The following is a 21,938-nucleotide window of genomic DNA, read 5'->3' on the forward strand; positions in this document are numbered from 1 at the left end:
TGATAGCCGTAAATAAAATATATTTACTTATAAATGATGTTCACCAGACAGACGGACACATCAGAGATGGGTGGTAACTGTTGGCTTTGATATATAAAATGTAAGGGGGGGGGGGGTTAGGGGTCTATAAGTAAATAATGTTTACTAATTTGTTTCATCACCGTTATTTGGTGGTGCTATCCTAGCTGTCCCCGGAAGGGATGAGTGGGTTGCCGTCCATAATCTAGTCTTCAAAGCCCTTTGAGACTGGAATTATGAGTCAGGGCTTTACAGATTAAATTAACTCGACTCTGCTTCACTTGACTGCTCAAAAGTCTGTATATTTTATGCATTTATCGTGTTAATAAATATAGATGGATGTCATGAAGATGCAGGTCAGGGGTATGAGCATCCTGCTCAACAATGCCGACAGGTAGTTCTCCAGAGTTTAGGGTTTGAACCCTCAACCTTTTTTGGCATGGACTCACTCCCACTCAAACCAGTGCACTACTGTTAATGTTAATCTTACGTTTGTCGTGTGTCACACTCTCCCAGTGTGACGGAGACGGTGTCTGTGAGCAGCTCCTACGGTGGGGGAGGAGGAGGAGAAGGAGTAGACGAGGAGGAGCAGGCGCTGCTGGAGCGCATGGCAAAGAGGGAGGAGCGCAGGCAGAAGCGCATGAAGGAGGCGCAGGAGCGTCAGCAGGAGCTGGACGGCACCGGCGCCCAGGCCGGGGTGGACGCCCCCGGCAACGGCGGCGGCGGGGGCGACGCAGTGGAGAAGAACGATGAAGAAGGGGGGCAGCCCTCCTGGCGCCGGGGTCACCGTGACAACGGGGAGGAAGAGGAGGAGGAGGAGGAGCAGCAGAAGCCGGTGATGTATGGCAGCAGCAGCAGAAGGAGGGAGGAGGAGGTGGAGAAGTATGAGGAAGAGGAGGTTGTGGAGCTTGGAGGAGAAGAGGAGATGGAGCAGAGACGGGAGGAGGAGGAGGAGGAGGAGGAGGTGGTGGAGGAGGAGAAGCCCAGGAGGTCTTACATCAGGGAACAGGTCAGTGAGACAAGAGCCCTACAGGATCAGGGTTGTACTACATACGGCCACTTTATTAACATTTTTTATTAACATTTTATATGAAATATTGTCTTTTTCTTTAATGTGAAAACCTGTGTACCTCGATTTTTACAAAGAATGGAAGTAAAGAAAAGAATATGTCTTTCTTTATTTCTCCAATATTCCCCGCCCTAATATGAAATTGTGCGCTTCTTTGACCAACATTACAATAACATGATGACTGTAGGATGACGCAACAATGCATGATGCTATTGCCAAAGCCCTACTGGGCCCTGCCCTGTACGTGCATTCCCTTGCGAAACCCAAGATCTGACATGGCAATGGGTTATTCTGTGATCCGTAGAATTCCACTGAGGAACCGGATCAGTTAAAAATGTCAGATCAGGTACAGTCATCCATTCATCCCACATCCCTTTTGAGTGATTTCAAAAAAAAAATAAAATGAACTCAAGTCTCATCATTTTATCGAGACTCTTATTATGTTAATGTGTTGCTGTGGTCCCCACTCCCCCTCCCCCCCTCCCCCTCTCCCCTTTCATAGGAAAATAACACAGAGGAAACTCACTCTGCGGTCGGTGGAAATTTAAACTCAAATCAGGGGAGATCTCCTGATTCGCCGTCTCGGGGCGAGGCGGAGACGTGGGGGGGGGTAGCGGAGGGGGAAGGCAACACAGATAGTGCTTTAGAAAACAGCGTGAGCGATCGCAACCAGGAGGATAATGAGGTTTCAGAGATACTGCGCGCCACGAGCGCTGCGGCGACGGTAAGGCGGCGGGTTTGGTGTGCGGAGCACAGTGTGATACACAGAGCACTTTTTACAGTCACACTGGGTAACTTCAATGGCTGCAGCGCCAGAGCTGCCTCGCCAGTTGGGGCTTTGCAATGTGGATCTTTGAGGCAAAGGAATTAAGATCAATATTTTCCTTTTGATATGATGTGGAAGAGTATTGAAAGGGAAGGACGCAATGGAATGAATTTGAAAAGGTGCAGGCCTGTTTGAAACTGGATGATAAGATGCAATTGTATATTTGCATACAGTGTTATAGCACAGTATGTGTGTATATATATACTATAGTATTTATAAACAGTAAATGGACATAGAACATAACACATAGTATATGTATTTATAAATGATGTACACAAAGGAGCCAGATCAGCCTTCCTGTTTCCAGTCTTGGAATGTGCTTAAATTTCGTCTTAATGGCCACCCATCCGTCAGCTAAGAGCTATTTAAGAACCTCTTAGAGGGTAAAGACCTCAATCTCTGCCACCATGGCAGTCATAAAGACGGCGTGGGGGTGATATTAACAAAATTTACGGAATAATTGGAAACCTTTTCAGGAATCCCGCCAAAATTAGCTTGGTGTTCCGAAAATTAATCAAAGAGAAAAAAAAGTGCCATTAAACAGCACAATCTTTCACACTCTCTTCACACCCAAAGTACGCCACTGATTAAAGAAATGGGAGTGGGGGAGGGGTCAAAAGAGAGCAGGCCAGACATTGAAATTACCCAGACAACCCATGTGGTCACAAAGTAGGTTTCTTGCGCAGTCGCTAACTAGCAGTAACCGTAGCCTATGGTTTTCTGAGTTGTGGCTACGCCCGCGCGGTATGGGTTTTTAATAAGGCTTAATGCTACGTTTCACCGAGTGGTCACACAGCACCGCGTTCACCGTCACCGGCACCGGCTTTTTCCACTCCTCTCCCGGTTAACTTTATTTATTTTTTACTCGTGGCCCAGGCTCCACTCCACCAAACTGTCACTCCTCTCAACAGAAGGCGGGAAAAATAAATGATGTGATTTGAACCGCGCAACGACCGCTAACAAAGCTAATTACGTCTTCACACTCAGACACGGATTTGTGGGTTTGTAGACCTACTCATAAAAAATGAAAGAGTTTAGTTTGATATTTTTTGGGGGGGGTTAGTGTCTGCCAGCAGGGGAGAGTTAAAGTAGTTTGGAGGACTCGGTGTCTTACCCCCACTGCTTCCAGTGTTCCTCAGCCGGTGGTAATTCAGTGGAGTGGACCCTGCGGTACGGGATGTTCCCTTCGTGTTCCACTTTGTGTGGTGTGTCCTAGCCACTCAACCTCTCCTCCTCTCCTCCTCTCCCTCTCTCACCGTCTCACCTCCTCTCCTCTCCCTCACCGTCTCTCCTCCTCTCCTCTCCCTCACCCTCTCTCCTCCTCTCCTCCTCTCCTCTCTCTCCGTCCCTCACCGTCTCTCCTCCTCTCCTCCTCTCCTCTCTCACCGTCCCTTTCTTGGAAATGCTGTGATGTGAAGCGCATCCTGCTTTTTTATTTTTGGCTCACTGTGGTCCTTCTGTGTGTGTGTGTGTGTGTGTGTGTGTGTGTGTGTGTGTGTGTGTGTGTGTGTGTGTGTGTGTGTGTGTGTGTGTGTGTGTGTGTGTGTGTGTGTGTGTGTGTGTGTGTGTGTGTGTGTGTGTGTGTGTGTGTGTCTCCAGGTGAATGAGAGGGGCGGGGCCAGGCAGGAGAGAGGGAGTCAGAACGGGGGCGTTCACGAGGAAGCTCCTCCCAAGCAGCTGAGGAAACCCGAGAGGACCCCGAGGTAACACACACACACACACCAATGCACACGGGCGCGCACACACCAACACACAGTCACACACACACACCAACACACAGTCACACACATACACCAACACACAGTCACACACACACACACACATGCAGACGCACACAGTCTCACACACAAACACAAGTACATACACAAAGGTACACACACATACACACATGCACACACACACACACAATTACATCATGACCCATGCAGCACACCCAAACAACACAACACTCAACCCAAATTACTCCTCTCTGCAGTGCCGGGTATTAGACCGAATCATGGATCGCACTCAAAGGCCTGTCCATTTTGTTTTATTTTGTGGACAGACCACGGTCCACCCAGGAAAAGAAACCTTAGCTATTTTGGGGCTATTTTCCGAATAACTAAAAGCATCACCACCCGCTATTCAATCCCCGATAAATAAAAAAATAAAACTATTCCAATATCCAAACCCTTCAATCTCCTCGCACTAGTTTTCTACTCAACCTTTCAGTGAAGAAGTGTACAGTGACCCTAAACGTCTGCTCACACCTTACGGTCACCAGAAACAAACCGCGTATCAAAGACCACCGATGAGACGTCTGAAATGATGAAGCTGATCGATGGAGCCCCGTTATTATGTCCAGTCTGAACGTCCCCGTCTAGCCGGCTCTGTGCTGTCTGGAAGGACGGACGCTGAACACTGACTGATTGGCTGAATCCCCAGTGTACCTAGAGTACCCGGGATCCCTCGGTTGGGTGCACATGCACACACACACACACACACACACACACACACACACACACACACACACACACACACACACACACACACACACACACACGCATGGCAGAGTTGTCAGCGCTCATTGATTTTTATGCTCGCACGGTGTGTGATCACGCTTTGATCGCAGTCAAGACATGATTGTGGGCCCGAGTCGCGGGGCTTTCGCCGGCGAGGTAGTACAAAGGCCGTGCGACGGTACGACTCGCCGCCGACACAAATCCCCTGTTTTCACAGAGTCTGGTCTTCTCCGGCTGTTGTCTGTGAAGCGAGGGTCATTGACTGTTAACTCCCCCTGCCTGCCACACAGGGGTCAAGAAACCAAAGATTGCCCTCTTATCCACGCTTATCCATGCTCTTATCCACTGGTGTGTGTGTGTGTGTGTGTGTGTGTGTGTGTGTGTGTGTGTGTGTGTGTGTGTGTGTGTGTGTGTGTGTGTGTGTGTGTGTGTGTGTGTGTGTGTGTGTGTTTGTCAGTGCAAGTATGTTTGAGTGCATGTGTTTTTTGGTGAGTGGTTGGTGTGTGTGTGTGTGTCCGTGTGTGTATGGGCGGTGTATGTGACTAGGTCTGTACATCTGTCTGCATATGTCTGTAATGTGGCTGCACAGATGAGTGTGTGTGCCGACATATGTGCACGCGTCTGGCACATGTGCTCCTGTGCACATGCAAAACGGGTGTGTGTACGTGAGCCCTCTAAGTATGTCACATGCATAATACATTGCCGGTCCGTCTCATTTATCTGTACCAATTTGTGCACCTCCTCTCTCCACACACACACACACACACACGCACACGCACACTCTCCAGTCGCAGCTCCCTGCGTTCCCCCGACGCGTCCGCCGTGGCGGTTGCCGCCGACGACCGGGATGAGGACGCCGACGCCCGCCTGGCGGAGCGGAAGATGGAGGAGCTGAAGCGTCGCCGCGACGACGCGGAGAGCAGGGAGTTTGAGCGGCTGCGGCAGAAGCAGCAGGAGGCGGACGTCCAGCTGGAGGGGCTGAAGAGCAAGAGGGAGGAGAGGAGGAAGGTGCTGGAGGAGGAGGAGCGCCAGAGGAAGCAGGAGGAGGCCGACAGGAAGGCCAGGGAGGAGGTGAGCGAGGGGGGGGAGGGGAGGGAGGGAGGGAGGGAGGGAGGGAGGGGGGGGAGGAAGAGGGGTGGAGGGAAGGAGGGAGGGAGGTAGAGGAGGGAGGGAGGGAGGGTTCAATCGCAGGGTAGGTGGCGCCCTCGTTGCGCTCTGTCTCTCTCTCTTTATCTCTCTCTCTCTTATTGTTGGTCTCCCTCTCTCTCTCTCTTTATCATGTGTTTATCTCTCTCTTATCGTTGCACTCACTATCTATCTCTCTTTATCGTTTGTTTCTCTCTTTCTCTCTATCGTTTATCTCTCTCTCTCTATCATGTGTTTCTCTCTTTCTCTTTATCCTTTGTATCTCTACCGTTTATCACTCGGTTTCCCTTCCTACCGTTTGCCTCTCACACTATCGTGTGTCTATCTCCTTTGTTTCTCTCCATGTTTCCTCTCTCTGTCTGTGATCTATGTCTTCCTCTCTCCTCCCGTCCTCTCGTCCTCCCTTCCTCGGATCCGTCACTCGGACTCCGCCGACGCCGCGTCGTGTGAAACAAGCCACCAATCAGCACGCCGTGTGGTGAGCGGGAAACACCTGTGGGATCTTGGCAAACTGAGCGGGGCGCTGGAAGGTCTGCCGTCGTGTGATTTCCTGGTGTTGTGCCCTTCATCACCGCCCCCCCCCCCCCCCCCCCTCCCCCACTCCTCTCATAACTCAGCACGTCCGCACTGCCTCCCTCCCCCTACTGTGATGACTTCATCAGTGCGCGTTGCCTCGAAAACCGTGATAATTCCTGGGAGCTGCCTGCTAAACTCTCTGCAGCGCTGACAGCCTGTTTGCACTTCAAATTGCACCTTTTTTCCCACACACTTACGTACACTGCACGCGTACGCACACACTGATCGGGTTTGCCTCCGTTTTGTGACCGGGCCACAGTCGTCTTCTTCGTCTTGTTCTTCTGCTTCTCCTTCCTCTTCCTCCTCCTCTTCTTCTGTGTCTGTTAAACCCTGTGTGGGCTGGTCGTGGCCAGCCCGTCCGTACCCCTCTCTCTGCGTGGCTCTCGCCCGCCCCATCCACTGGGTTGGTAATGAGGCCTTCATAATTGGAAGATGTGCTGGGGAGGCAGGCGTAGACCAGCCCAGGCCAGGGAGCAGAGACACACAGATTCCAAGGAGACCAGGATCACAGTACACACACACTCTTAGGAAGCGATTACCAGGTTGATGTGTAGCTGAGTTTAGTTGAAAATCAACGTCAATAAAGCCTAGAACGTTCTCCCATTCAATTAGCCTTATAGTTTCAAATGTTTTTTTAACCATCATTGAAACTACCATTTTGTTGATTCATGTTATGTTTTATATTCTACATTGTCTTTAGAAATAAAAGTCCTTATGATTCATTTTTTTATATTTCTATTAATATGCTTAATGTTAATTGCCAGGCCATTATTATAGATGACTACTTACCTGGCTGGAAATATCGTTCCTTCAAAGTTAAGACCTAAACTATTAAGCAAGGCTTTGAGACGCCGTGAATCAGAGCTGTCTTGAAAACAGCGTCCTTGGCAAACTCAAGCTTATTGTTGTGAAGCTGCCTCGCCAGAAATAAAGCACCCAGTCACCGTTGATGATCTCCATGCTGAGTAAAGCTCTCTCTCTCTCTCTGTCTCTCTCTCTGTCTCTCTGTCTCTCTCTCTGTCTCTGTCTCTGTCTCTCTCTGTCTGTCTCCTCTCTGTCTCTCTCTCTGTCTTTGTCTCTCTCTCTGTCTCCTCTCTGTCTCTGTCTCTCTCTGTCTCCTCTCTGTCTCCTCTCTGTCTCTCTCTCTGTCTTTGTCTCTCTGTCTCCTCTCTGTCTCTCTCTGTCTCTGTCTCTCTCTGTCTCCTCTCTCTCTGTCTCTGTCTCTCTCTCTGGCTCCCTCTCTCTCTGTCTCTGTCTCTCTCTGTCTCCCTCTCTCTCTGTCTCTGTCTCTGTCTCTCTCTCTGTCTCCTCTCTGTCTCTCTCTGTCTGTCTTCTGTTCAGGAGGAGAAGAGGAGGATGAAGGAGGAGATTGAGAGGAGAAGGGCGGAAGCGGCAGAGAAGAGGCAGAAGGGGGAGGAGGTTCTGGACGGAGAGGGGAAGCCGTTCAAGTGTGTCAGCCCGAGAGGCTCCTCCCTCAAGGTCAGTGCTTGCCGTCACCTTTGACCTCTCACCGCTTTTAGGGTCACCTGGCTCCTGTTGTTCGTCTGACGCTCAAAGTCTGCCATCTTCTCTCTTCGTTATACTATCAATCTGTGAACACACTGCGTTTACCTCCAGGACTCAGAAACGGGTTACAAAACATCAACTATTGAAAAAAATAAATGTTTAAGTATTACGCATTGTTAAATCTGTTAACAAAGCTTTGCTGTCACACCAATTTCTTTGTTTTATGTTTCTTATCCGCTCCTTTTATAATCACTTCAGAATAGTGCTCTTCCCTTCTGCACTGGGCTTTTGAAAATTCTGTCCGGGGGAAAAGTCATCAACATATTTAGAGCCCCTCTCGTTTCCGTTAGACTGACAGAGCCCACCCCAAACATCTCCAGTATTCACCAAGAGGGAGACGCGGAGAGATGAAGGGGTGGTTGAAGTGATGTCTATTCCTCACACCTCCTCCTCCTACTCCTCTGAGCGCCATGTTGCGGAGAGAGATTAAGGGCGAATAATTCATCTAAAGAGTCTCAGAGTGAAGCAGAAACTCGGAAGGAACGTGTAATTAATACGTGGCTCTCAAACCCCCCCACCGTAACCCCTCTCTGATTGGCCAGCATCCCTCTCTCATTTATGTGTGTGTGTGTGTGTGTGTGTGTGTGTGTGTGTGTGTGTGTGTGTACGTCCGTGTGTGCGTGAGACAAATTCACACCAGACACACGCGCACGCAGGCAAATGTGCTGAAAACTGTTATCCGAAACGACACGGAAAACTCCCCACTCAAAGTGAAAGCTGCTTCTCGCCGACGCAACGTATAATTAGGTTGAATGTGAATAAATGTTTTCCAGCATTGCCGAAAAACTTGCTCCCATGTGTTGAGAAAAATAAAAAAACATGGATACAATTTATTTAGCGATAGTTAGCAGGAACACCCATCTGTCTCTGCTCTCTCCGCTGCGGCTCGGACCTGCGGGGGCTTGACTAGAATCGTTTCCGAGCACAAGCACGCAGATCTTGTTTGTTTTCATTCCGTCGCTATTTGTGTGTTTTGATGATCAGCTAATCGAATCATCCATAATCAATAACCCTGCCCCCTAAAGCTACCCATGTCTGAGACGCACCTCATCTTGTTTGTCATCTACACTGTAGGTACAATTGTGTGTGTGGTTGGGGTGTGTGTTTGTGTGTGTGTGTCTTTGTGTGCCTGTGCGTGCATGTGTGTGTGTGCTTTAATTGCGGTGATGAAGTGCTGTGGTTTCAAGGACTTTTTATGTGTCTGTGCCTCTTGAGAACCCGGTGTGACTATTTCATAATTCGTCGTGTTGTAGAAGCTGCTTCTTACCGTGGCTATTGAATGCATTCCATACCTAATGATACATTGAAATAATCGAGCAGTTGGTGAGGTCATAGATAGACGGATTATATGAGTTATGGGATGTGAACCTAACCTAACATTAATGAAATCACTATCCATCATTAAGAGCAGATATGTCCGGGTCATTTTAAGCATATCACATTTCAACTTTTAAGACCTGATACAAATCCAATTTCGACAAACGCCGTAAAAAACGAAATTATTTATTGATTGCTAAACGTTTGGATGTAAAGACATTATCGTTACCCCAAAACCAAGGCTGGTTTTGGGGGGCATGGGAAGCAAGCATTCTCTTAAGGGGAAGGACCGAATGAACGTCACGTACACACAGGAAAAAGCGATTAGGCTTTGAGAGAAATACTGTGACCACATTCGGAGGGCTTACAGCTCCTCAAAATGCCGCTGACAATGGGGAATTTCCTGCCCCAGAGTGTTTCTGGCAACTCCCACAGTTGGTAGCAGCATGCTAACAACTGGCCGTTTCTGGCCCTATTTTTATTTATTTATTTATTTACTTTGCCAAGTGTTTAAGGAAGGTTCAGACTGCCCCTCGCTTGGCCCTTTGTTCGTTCGTTTTTCATTAACAAAATCCCAAACTCCCCACAGTCTCTGCTCACACCCTACACAGAATTTAAAGGGTGTGTTCTTTCATTGGGGATTTCATTTTCGCACTTTCATGTGTCTGCACTTGCATATGTGCTTAGTCTTTCTATATTCCTGCATGTTCCTCTTGTTTGTGTGTGTGTGTGTGTGTGTGTGTGTGTGTGTGTGTGTGTGTGTTACAACTTAGCTGGATAGAAAGCTGCATTGTATGAAGATTATGTACAAGAGAATCCCAAATAAACAGGAACAGGAAATGGTTTTATGGTTTTATTTCCATATTGGGAAGCAAAGCAGGGATTCTCTTCAATAACGACTGACCAAATCCTCAAAGTGCTATCATATCATCGTTTTTGGTCACCCTGGCACTAAATCGTTTTTTACAGGTAGAATATTGATATTTTAAGGCTTTTCCTTTTTTTGCAATTGCGACAAAACCTTAGCATATAAAGTGTTTGACCGTCTAGCTGTTTGAAGGCCGTTCGAGAAGCTCAGCTAGCTGTTGTTGTGTTGTTGCATCACTTATTAAATACGCCTCCTCCTGTTTCCCTCCCAACAGATCGAGGAGAGGACAGAGTTCCTCAACAAGTCGGCACAGAGAAGGTATAAAAAAATACAACCTCAAATCATTTTTCCATCATTTTTTTTAATACAACTTTCAGTTCAAGTAAAATCCTAGTTTAATTACGGGCTGTATCTGATGTATGTTTTGGTGTATTTCTTGTGTGGGTGTAAGTGTGAGAGGAACAATAACTTTTTTGTATAGTGTGTCGCGTCCTGTTGGGACGAAGCTAAGCTAGCCCCCCCATTAAGCTAAAGACCGCCTTGATTGGACCATCTGCCAAACGGCGGTTAGGAGAACCAATCTTCATCAGGCGTAATCACGAACAACATTGTGGCAAACAAGCACTGCAAAGCAGGCCGGCCGGATTAGGGACTTACATTGGCTCATAGGGCGATGGGAGTGTGAAGAGACGGACTAAAGTGTTTCTATTTTATAATTTTGGAACGTTACCCTTCTTGTTCTCTGTAACTGTACTCTTTGTGTTTTTCAGCTCGGTGAAACTGCCCCACTCTCCTGTGGTCTCCAAGATTGACAACCGACTGGAGCAATACACTTCAGCCGCCCAGGTCAGCACTACAATCAATATATCGTCATTAATATGGATTCAGTATTACTACTTTTGTTGTACTATTCTTACTATTCAGTCATTTGTCAGACACTGAGATCCACAACATAGTTTATGATTGAATTCTAATTATTTTGGGCAGGATACATGTCAGTGAAGGCGCTGTAGGTAAGATGCAAGAGTTGTAAAGAGAGAAGAGATGAGGTTTTTTAAACTATTCATCTTTTAAACTCCCTTGAGTTTCCATTGAGAAGTGTTGGATTTCACACACCTGTGATTGACAGGCGAGATATATTCCCCGAACCAATCAGGGAAGAGATGTCCTGAGCAATCCCAAATTAGCCGTGAGTGGTCTACAATCGAATTAGCACATACAGAGGCCGGCGCGGTCAACTCAAAAAACAGATATTCTCATGTTACCTCACCAATAGCTGACGGATGACTCTGCCATTTCTTACAACCTGCACTCTAATAACAGCACTTAAAGCTTCCCTTACAGTAACTTTAATGAGCATGTCCATGAGCTAGGCATTTAACTCGGGGTCGCCTTAAGGTTAGGTTTGGATTGCGGCAATTTTGGGAGTTCGAACCCATAACTATTCACCTTTTCTTGACCAAAACCCCTAACCACTCTCCCACCCCCGCGGCGGCTAATAACTGTGCAGTGAGCAGCAGCAGTGGGGTCTTCAGAGGGGTGTGTGGTGGTGACTCTGGGAGATATTAATAAAGGCACAGCGTGGCTGGGCCCAGGCAGCCGGTGGAACACGGTCATAATTCTGTTCAAATTTGCCCGCGGGCTGTTATTAAGAACCATGTACGGCAATGAAGGCTGTCTTAGGAACAGGCTCTGTGGACCGCTTCAGTGAGTGAAGACACACACACACACACACACACACACACATGCTCCAAGTTATACTGCTGTCATCGGGGGTCTGAAATGAACTAGTTTGCGTTTGGGAGAGGGGGGATGGGGGTGGTAATTCTCTGGGGTTTTTTAACTCTTATGAAGGAAAAGTGCTTCGCAACCAGCCTAAACAATAGTTTTTCATCATGCATTTCATATCATCGTATGCCATACGTGTTTCTTATGTTGTGTTAACATGGAGAACCTTTGGAATCGTACTTCAAAGACAGGGACAGTGCACAATAAGACATTAATCTTTTAATAACCAAGAGAATATGCATTGTGCCAGGTTCTAGCAGATTGCTATTTTCCACATCTTCAAAAATTAAATTCATTATAATTGACTTGAGCAAAAGTATGGAAGTAATTTTTTATTGTTTTAAAACGACGTATCTCCTCCTTAGCCCTCTCTATTCTACTGACTATCTAGTCATTTAGACGCCTCTGTCATCCAAAGGGCGTCGTCTGATTTCACGGATGTGCAGGTAGGGCTTGGGGGCTCCTCAGCTAAAGCTCGGCTGACAGCCACACCGCAAACATCAGGGATCAAACCAGGAACCGTTCGGCCCTCCATGTCATGTCCTCCCTTCCTCACACCCATCCACATCCAAACCCATGCATGACCTTAACCTCTCTCTCTCTCTCTCTCTCTCTCTCTCTCTCTCTCTCTCTCTCTCTCTCTCTCTCTCTCTCTCTCTGTCTCTCTCTCTCCTGTCTCTCTCTCTCTCTCTCTCCACAGAGGGAGAACAGGGAGTCTCGCTCGCCCCGTTCGGGGGCCTCTGACCTGCCCCTGGTCACCGACGGCATCCGCAGCATCAAGAGCATGTGGGAGAAGGGCAACGTGTTCGGCTCGCCAGGAGGGGGCGCCGGGGCGTACAAGGTACGGAATGCATGAGAGAGAGAGAGAGAGAGAGAGAGCGAGAGAGAGAGAGAGAGACCCAGGCGGTGGAAGAGGAAGCGGGAAAACGTGAATTATTAATCGATGCCGCAGATTCTGGAAAAAAATAATTGGACCCGGAGAAGTGTGTGTGTGTGTGTGTGTGTGTGTGTGTGTGTGTGTGTGTGTGTGTGTGTGTGTGTGTTTGTGTTATTTGGTATCATTTTGGTTCGGTATCTCGCTAACTTGAGCCTCTTTATGTTTCTCAACACACGAGCCCGGGGGGAGAGAGAGACGAGAGAAAAATCATGACCCGACTTTTTTTCTCTCTCTCTCTTTTTTACCGTGGCCGTTGTCTCTATGGCAACGGTGCCGAGCGCTGACCCCCTGACCTCTCCCCAAACAGGAAACAGCTGTGGTGAAGATAGGTGTGGCGGGCCGCATCAACGACTGGCTGAACAAAACCCCCGAGAGCGGGAAAACGTCGGGCGGAGGAAGGCCGGCGGTAGGTCGTCGCCATGGCAACCCCCCCACCACCCCCACCAATGAAATGCGGGGAATGTGCAGCAGCCACAGAGCTGTATTCATGTATAGATATAGATACAGACACCATGGAGATATGATATATGTCAGCTCTATTGTCCTTTCTTTCTCTCTCTCTCTCTCTTTTGCTCTCTCTCTCTCTCTTTTGCTCTCTCTCACTCTCTTGCTCTCTCTCTCTCTCTCTGATTTCTCACTCGCCCACTTTCTCATAAATACGGTGTCAAGACTTCAGAGGAGCAAACCCTGGATTTTAATTGAAACTATTTACTGACATACATTTTCGGAATACAAAATGTCTGTTTTTATACATCAGTGCACATTTCCATTTCCCTGTTACTAGTCCAACTACTACTACTACTACTACTACTACTACTACTGCTACTGCTACAAACAAGACATTCCCAGTATTTCTTTGGTTCGGCCTCGGTAGGCATTTCGGACAATGCAATTTTGTCCCCTGGCCGTTTGCGTGTAAATAGCGCGTCAACCAAAACGCGGTGCAGCTTAAACCATCCAGCCACGACCAGAACCATTACGCCTCCATGCTAGCATTAACGCTAACTCACAATGGGGCCTTTGAGTCTGCACACACACACACACACACACACACATATATACACACACACACACACACACACACACACATACACACACACACACACACACACACACACACACACACCTACCTTAAAAAATCGTTTCCCCCCCTCTCTGGCCTGTGGGATGGGCTTTCGGCGCCCCCTAGTGGCCAGAGTTTCAGAGCCTGGAGTGATTCAACTCCACTGACTCTATCTCTTCAAGAGCTCCCCCCCAAAGTCCTCCTTTATCGCCTCTTAACAGCCAGCGGTATTTTTTCGAACACATTTTTTATCTAGTTTCAGTATTGGAGTGTACGTGGGAGGGATTTCTCTTTTATCGTACGCTTTGCTTTTCTGGCTATCAATGACAGAACTGAGGGCCTCCCCTGCCAATTGTACGTCTCTATTCCCCTAGAAGAAGAAGAACCACCGTGCCGTCCGCTCTCTCTCTCTCTCTCTCTCTCTCTCTCTCTCTCTCTCTCTCTCTCTCCTCACCCCCCTGTCTCCCTCGCCAAACATGATTCATCTCAAACCTCTCCCGGCCCTCGCATTCAATCCAGGAGGCAAACAACATAAGCCGAAAACATGGGCGCATGAAACGAAACTCTCTGTCGTGTGATAAATTATCTGATCTTAATAAGGGGGACGCGAGCTATGATGGAAAAAGTAAAGCCTATTGTGTAGCCTAGTTAGAAAACGAGAGCTAAAATCCCAGGTCTGAATAGGTCAGCCTTAGCAACACCATCTGTAGCCTAGTTTTGATTTAAATTTCCCCTGCTGATGTGGGTTTTTTTCAGCAGTGAAGTAGGTAAGAGATGATATAATCTCCTCGCATCAATCATGATGTTATTTTTGGCTCAGTTAATAGCACATCTGTGTTAGCAGGTGCAGCAAATATTGTTGATTTAACTGTTTTTAAACGGCAAATTAAACTGTGCCGTTCCCTCGGATGTCATGTAAAATTACAGTATTTTATCGTAAGGGGGTTTTGTTGGTGATTTCGCATAAAGGTTGTGTCAAACTGCCATTGTGTACCCAAACCGTTCATTAAAATAAGTACTTTGGTTCAATCTTAGTTTATGACGATCTTTGCACTCTGGTCGTGGGGCGTTGCGTTTCTTTTGTCTTTTTCTTTGACTCAACAGCTCAGGTACCTGGGGTCACAGACACAATATGGCAGCTATTGTTCTGACTTTGACCTAGACCTAGAGCCACCGCCCCTAAAGACTGCTGGATAATTACTCTCTCTTTCTCTCTTTCCTGTTCTCTCTCCATTCCTTTCATTGTTCCTGTTCTCTCTCTTTCTCTTTCCTGCTCTCCGTCATACTCACATAATTTCTCGCTCTCACTCTCTCTCGCTCTAGCGCTGTTTCTCTCTACCTCTTCTCCTGTTCTCGCCCTTACTCTCTATCATTGTCTCTCTCGCTGCTCTCTCTCTCTCTTGCTTTGTCTTTCCTGCACTCTCTGCTCTCATCTATTCTCATTATTCTACACTTTTCTGGAGTAGTCCATCCTACCTCTCTCTCTCTACCTCCCTATTTCCGCTTTCTCTCTCCACCCATGCCTTAGCTTGTCTTCCATCATTTCCCCCCTCAATTTACATTTCTCTCTTTTCCTCGTCTCTCTCTCTCTCTGTCTCCTGCCACTTTCTCTGTCTTGTCTATTCCCAATCTGTTGCTTATGCCCATGCCCTGTCTTTCAACTTTCTCTCTCCATTTTTACTTTTCAAATATGGCTGTTGCTTCCACCTTATTTATGTATTCATTCATGAAACATTTTCAGGGTTGTATTAAATTGTTAAGTTTAATTTGAGTAAGAACTTGAGATTTGAAGGACTTTGTCTGTGTCTTTCTCCATTCTCTCTCTTCTCCCCTCTCTCTCCTCCCTTCTCTCTACTCTCCCTTCTCTCTATCCTCCCTTCTCTCTGTTGCTCTCTCTCTGTGTCTCGTAGGACCTGAAGCCCGTTGACGTCACCAACAAGCGAAGTCTATGGGAAAACAAAGGCTCTTCCCCCAGCAAGGTAGCCATCATTAAAACGAATTACACACATACTCGTCACTATCCAACATAAGTATTCAGACGCCTCCCTTTTGATGTTGTGAGATGCGAGAGTTGGTTCTTGATTGATAAGAATTACAATTTCAGATGAGATTTCCTCATAGTCGACGTAAACCAATGGAAGCAGGTTGTGTGTCCTCGTTAAAGATTGAAATGATGACGTGGTGTTTTGACCTCTGCTCCGCACGGCTGGAAATAACGATGGCTGTGTTTGTTTTTGTTTCAAAGAACTCCTTTAGCTAGTTTTCATCGTCGTTAAATCTGGAAGAAGCCTGGAGAGGTAAAGGATAAGAGCAAACAGAAACGCTTCCTTCCTCTCCACGTGTTTTGTTTATTTCTATTTATTTTCTTCAAAGCGCTTATCACCCATGGTCCAAAATCACTTTTTTCTACCTCTTTCTTCTATATTCTTTCAGCAGTATTTAGTTTTAATAAACATACTGTAATTCTACATCGGTAAAGTTACAGGGCTTTATTCTATTAGTCTATTTATTTCTATTAGTCTCTTAATACGATATCTGGGGGGTACAAACAAGGATAATGTTTAAATGTTTGGTTTTTGCCTTTTTTGGTGGGAGGTCAAACCAAAGATTTTAATTGTATTGAGTTGAACACTTTACAACAAGGGTACACTAATTAACCATTAATTAACATTGGCTCATAGAGTGATAAGCACAAACTAACTGTTAACTAAAAGTTTACTAATGGTTTAGTAATAGTTTACTAATCGGGTTTATGTTAACTACGGTCATTGTGTTCATTTTAACTTAGGCTTAACCATAACCCTTAAAATATTGGCATAGCAAACCCTCTGAAAAATAGTTTATAAAGCCTGCTTGTGTCTCTAGAGCCTTGTTCTTCCTAAATATGAGTTTCTTTGCATTATTTCAACAACCTTCTTATCGCTAGAGCTTAGTGTAAAGGCTGGACATATTGAATATGTAAGCTGTGCTTGTGCGTGTGTGTTTGTTCCTGTGTGTGTGTGTGTGTGTGTCGCGCACTGTCCCACTGCATGCTGAACCCTTTTTAAATGGCTGTGTTGCATCACCCTGTCTTCTTTTGATGGTTTCTTTTGTCTTTATTATCGTATTATTTGTTGTGTTGTGTTGAAGAGCACAAGGAACATTTTCAGGAGTAGCATGTACTGCACAGTTTTGATTGCAATTTCCGTTTCAACTTCGTTATTGCAAGGCTGTATATTAGACTGTATTTCTGTCTCTCTCTTTTTATCTCTCACTGTTTAACGCTGAAACGGAGCACACAGCGAGGGCCCTGGCGCTAGCCTGTCCTGGCGTAGCCCAAGTCTAGCTTGTGCTTAGCTAACGGCTACGGCTATGCCAGAGGCTTGTGGTCCACCACAGTGGAGTGGTGGGATTGGACGGCCCTAGGCGGTGGTCCGCAGTGACGTACGACTGGCCCTGGACAGGAAGGACAGTGGTTATCTAACCCTGTTATTAGCTAGCGGCTATTAGCTAATATCTAGCCGTTGTTAGCGCAGATGGATGGCAGGATGCAGATGACTGTGAGGATGATGAACGTTTCTGGCAGTGTCGATGAGATCATACTGTCAATGTCGGGGCCGGATGGGTTAGATTTGAGTTAGCGATATGAGCTTCAGTGTTTGAGGCCGTTTTCTGACACAGGAATTCTAAACAGTTCGTCTTTGCTGATCTTCTCAATCCGCCCTAACCGTTTTTTCTTTTTTCTTTCCTCTTCTTCCTCCTCTTCTCTTTCTCCTTATTTCACATTTTTTCTATTGCAGATGACAGGAAGAGGGGAGGCAAAATCAGTCGCAAATGGTAAGTGTACAAAATGGTATATCTGTACATTAGTGTTGGGTTTGTGTGTGTGGGAGGGCCGGTCTGTGGAGAGTCCTTATATAACTCCGTGGGCGTGCTACACTTTTGGCGCCCCCCGAGCAACAGGCAGGCAGTTCAGAATCTGGCTCTGAATGTACAGAAAAAGTATGTCTCACAGACTATCATTTTTTAATGGACTTCAGTTTGAATAACTGGAATTAATATAAGCCTTAAGCCATGATAGCATAATTGTTTATTTTCAGTTATAATATGAAAATGCTAAATATTAGTCTAACCAATACATTGAATCATTTAAATATCAATATAAAGGTGTGTGTGTGAAAAAACAACAAAAAAAAATTATTGAATACTATCTAATAATATGCTCAAATATGAAACTAACATTGCATACATTGCTAGTTTGAATTGAATTATAAAACCTGTTTTATTTTAGATGGATGCTTTCATTAAAAGCATATTTGAGAACAATCTGGTTTCAACACCTTTCGTGGTCTAGGGTATCGAGGGAATATTAGGATGTCCGTTTAGGGTCTTCAGCCTCGTTGGCTATTTCCAGAAGTGAAGCAGATTCCCCGGTCAGAGTGCCCTTGAGAGGAGAGAAGGAGTTTGACCTTGACCGATCCTATCCATGGCATTTCATTAGTTGCACTCACACACACCTACACACATCCACACAAACCCTTCACACATCCAAACTCCCTCTCACAAACACAAAAAAACACAATAGACAATGACCTTAACATTGGTGTATTGGCATGGGGGAAAGATGGTAGTGGCTAGGAGGTGTCCCGTGGAATAGTTCTGGGTTCGATACCCAGTGTCCACAGCCTAACCGCTTAAGCATCCTTGAGCAATATGCCCTATGTCTCTGAATTCACTCAAATTCACTTTGAAAGTGTCTGCTAAATGATTTGGTAGTATGCCCACGTAATGAGTGAGTGTCTTGAGAACAAAAGTGTCGGTTGAATAACAATGTTTCAAACTCCCAAACAGTATCTGCACACTAGATACAGAAGCTGTTAGCCTCTTCATCTCTGCCAATTCTCTCTATCTCTTGCTCTCACTCTCTCTCCCTGTCTCTGTCCCTCTCTCTCGCTGCCTTCTCTCGCTCCCTCTCTCGTGATCTGACGGAGGGGTTAGGGCCTGCGGTTCCTGCATGCTGGGTTTATCACATTACCGTCTGAAATTAGCACAACATAGCATTACAACAAGGGTCTGTCATGTCTGTTGCAGGCCAAAACGGAGGGGCTTTGTTTAGATTTTAAGAGATGGTTTCATGCCGATGCCTTTGTGTTTTTTGAGTCAGTGAGTCAGTGTGCGCACAGAAACCACATACATGCCCTTATAGATTATCTGTCCGGTCAAATTAAGTTTCACTTGAGGAATTAAGGTGACTCGAATCCTGGCTCACCCAGACACACTTCTGTTCCCACTAGGAATGGCCTTGTTTTTGAAAGGTGCAATATCCATATACTTCTCTTCCCTTGCCTATGTTTTTTTTGTACATATTGCAACGTTAACTGGTTGTGATGTTTGCAATATGGATTCACAGACTCCCTTTTAGGACACAATGAGTACACACAGACAAGGACAAAGCGCATGACACCAGAACAATTCATAGAAATTGACTTGCCCTCTAAAGTGTTTCTTGTTCCTCTTTGTTTGTACCTCGGTACAGAATATGACATCAGATTGGGTAACCGAATAAATGACACTCTCTATCCATGCAGCCAAATATTGATTTCTGCTCCAAAATCTGCTGCACTGTGAAAATGTGATGTTTTACCCAATTTAAAACCTAAAAAACACCATGCAACCTCAGCAAGATATTTGAAACGTTGTGGTCTTTCATACTCAAATTCACTCAGGGATTTATTCCCTGTACTGGTTTAGTGTCAAAGTCATAAATTCATCTCTTGGTACCGTTTGAGAGTTGAGAGTTCTTCTTGATCTTAGAGAGTACTTTTTGAATGTTGAGAGTTCTTCTTGATCGTCAAGAGTTCTTCTTGGTCGTTAAGAGTACTTATTGATTGTTGAGAGTACTTACTGATTGCTGAGTGTGCTTCTTGATAGTAAATACTGTTTTGTGCATGTTTGTTTTCCCCCAGGTATGGGACACTAATATCTCCTAAGGCTGCTGCAGCAACAACCAGGGACCAAGATGATCTAATCCCAGCCTCTTCCTTTAGACCCAGTCTTAAGTATCCAGTAAAGACACACCCACAAGATGACACACCCACGAACCAGGGGGACAGAGGGGGTAAGGGCGGGAGGTGGGGGGAGGGGGGTAAAACGGTCCCAGCACTGTACCGAAACAGCATTTTTGTACGGTTGCGTCTGAGTATAGTGCCTTTGCACGTCGATTTCTTTTTATTTTTGCGTCGTTTTTACATTCTTAAGAAAAAAAAATGAAAAGAACCAAAAATGCTGTGAAATTTGGACCTTTATGATCGTTCTACATTTGTGATGCGTAGAATCCCACGGGGAACAAAGCAAAGAAAATAAGGTTAATTTGAATTTAGCTCTTTCGGCCACGTCCAATTCTAGATGTCCGTGTACACATACTATAAGCGATTACATGACTCTGTCTCTCTCTCTCTCTCTCAAACATCATTTTTTTATTTTATTTATATTTAAAGCGAATGCTTCACACTTTGCGACTTTAGTCACCAAGTTCAAGATAGAAAGAAAAAAAGCACTTCTAGAATTTAGCGGATTTCACTTTAATATTTGTCTTAATAAAACCAATAGCTCCGCAATGTTTCGAGTAATATATGTTAGCACATGTGTTTTTTTTTTATTATTAACTATTATAATGTACGTTTATATATCAATAACCTTTTTATACGCATAAAAAAAGGTATTTCGCTTTTTTAAATATTATGACTATTCACCAACAGGCAGTTAAGGACTTAAGGCGTTAATTTTGGCGGTGATAGAAGCGCTCAATATTCACATCATTCCATCTTTAATCATTCCTAATGTCGTTTTTTTTATTTATGCTTTTTATATGTTGATTTTTGAAAATTTCGAAAACGCAAAAAGTCTCATGATCACTTTAAAATCTTCATAGACATTCCTATGTAACAATGTAAACGCAGCTGTGCAGTGAGGTGAAGAGGGGGGGGGGGGGCTTTTTGCTTATTTTTACTTTGTTTTTTTTAAAGCTATAGGGTGTGTGATGGGTCTTATTCACCTACAGCAGCCATCTTGGTTACAAAAGCTAGCTGGCGGTAGAGCTGAAAGCAGACCGATGGTGTGTTCCAATATCCATGCTTTCCGTACTTACTACGTAGGGCATTCCAATTAAGATCAGGGCGAAAAGAAGTGTACTTCAAGGATGGTTCCCTCAAAACGGTGTGTGGAACGATGTACACTTTTCGCACTCAACGGCAGCCACCGTGGCTACGTAGCAGAAAGGCGGAGCCAGGCTGAGCCAACGTCGGTGCATTTTCTATGGAAGTATGCATATCGGAACACAGCACAAGACTGAACCAAGGTGGCCGATCGTAAATAAGACCCATTGAGGGGAATAATAAAAACAACAGGACTGAATTAATTCCAGATATGTACTATGAATCACAGGCATTCCTACCTTGGGCATGCAGAGCGATATCCAATCTGCCGGTTGCCTGTAGAATATAATAATCGTACAATGCAAGGATGTGCACCACTATATAATTTTGTAAAGTTTGTTGCCTTATGATTGCAATAACAAGTGCTTTTTTGTTGTTGTTTTTGTTATTGGATTCAGCAGCCTCTGTACTACAACACATGAGTAAACATAAGGTATGTCATCTGTACGCTGTTGGCAGTCATCCTACCTAAGGGGTCATCGTTGTATTTCCAATGCTTAACTTTTTGCCGAAAAATTCTCAAGTATTGCATTACATTACATTACTTTGTACGTTTTTTTTCTTTCTTGCACAGCACATGCTTTGATAAGGATAATGAAATATTCTCTGGGGCATGAAATTAATCATATGTTCTGCTCGAAACTCTCGACAATCACATTCCATGGCTTCTGACAAGAGCAGGGGAGCCCGACCAAAAAAAAAAAAAAAGTTCTTGTATGATTTATGGTGACGTTTTATTGCCTCTTTTTTTATATACTGTGGTTTTCATATTGCCTCGATGATTTATTTTTTTGTTACATCTTTAGTCCATCTCTTTTGTGTTAGTCTTCTACGTCCATGTTTAACCAGACACCTGTCTTTTTACAAAGCGAATAACCGCTATGCAAAGCACACACACATGCTGTTCTGTTCACACCTAGCCAAGCGCTCTCAATGTCACGGCAGTGGCTAGCTTCCAGCTGGATCCATGTTTGTCAAACATTGTACCATTGACTCAACAACGGCAATAAAGACATTATCGGTAACATATAAGTTCTTGTCTCCTTTTTCCTAAGAACTACAAACGTTTC

The 21,938-nt window shown here is 45.4% G+C and overlaps 1 protein-coding gene across 1 annotated transcript; it reads left to right on the forward strand.

Moving 5' to 3' along the window:
- Positions 1 to 353: 353 nt before the first annotated feature.
- Positions 354 to 21,889, forward strand: cald1a (caldesmon 1a; the record flags this gene model as incomplete). The annotated part of the gene is made up of 13 exons (XM_084483284.1): positions 354 to 412; positions 535 to 1,027; positions 1,392 to 1,433; positions 3,513 to 3,616; positions 5,203 to 5,485; positions 7,478 to 7,615; positions 10,162 to 10,205; positions 10,658 to 10,733; positions 12,376 to 12,516; positions 12,920 to 13,018; positions 15,586 to 15,654; positions 17,455 to 17,491; positions 19,621 to 21,889. The coding sequence occupies 13 exons, from the start codon at positions 354 to 356 to the stop codon at positions 19,632 to 19,634; spliced, it is 1,599 nt and encodes a 532-aa protein (XP_084339410.1). The 3' UTR covers positions 19,635 to 21,889.
- Between the last annotated feature and the right edge of the window lie 49 nt (positions 21,890 to 21,938).

The sequence above is a fragment of the Micromesistius poutassou genome (assembly GCF_964030765.1).
Source record: "Micromesistius poutassou genome assembly, chromosome: 18".
NCBI lineage: Eukaryota > Metazoa > Chordata > Actinopteri > Gadiformes > Gadidae > Micromesistius > Micromesistius poutassou.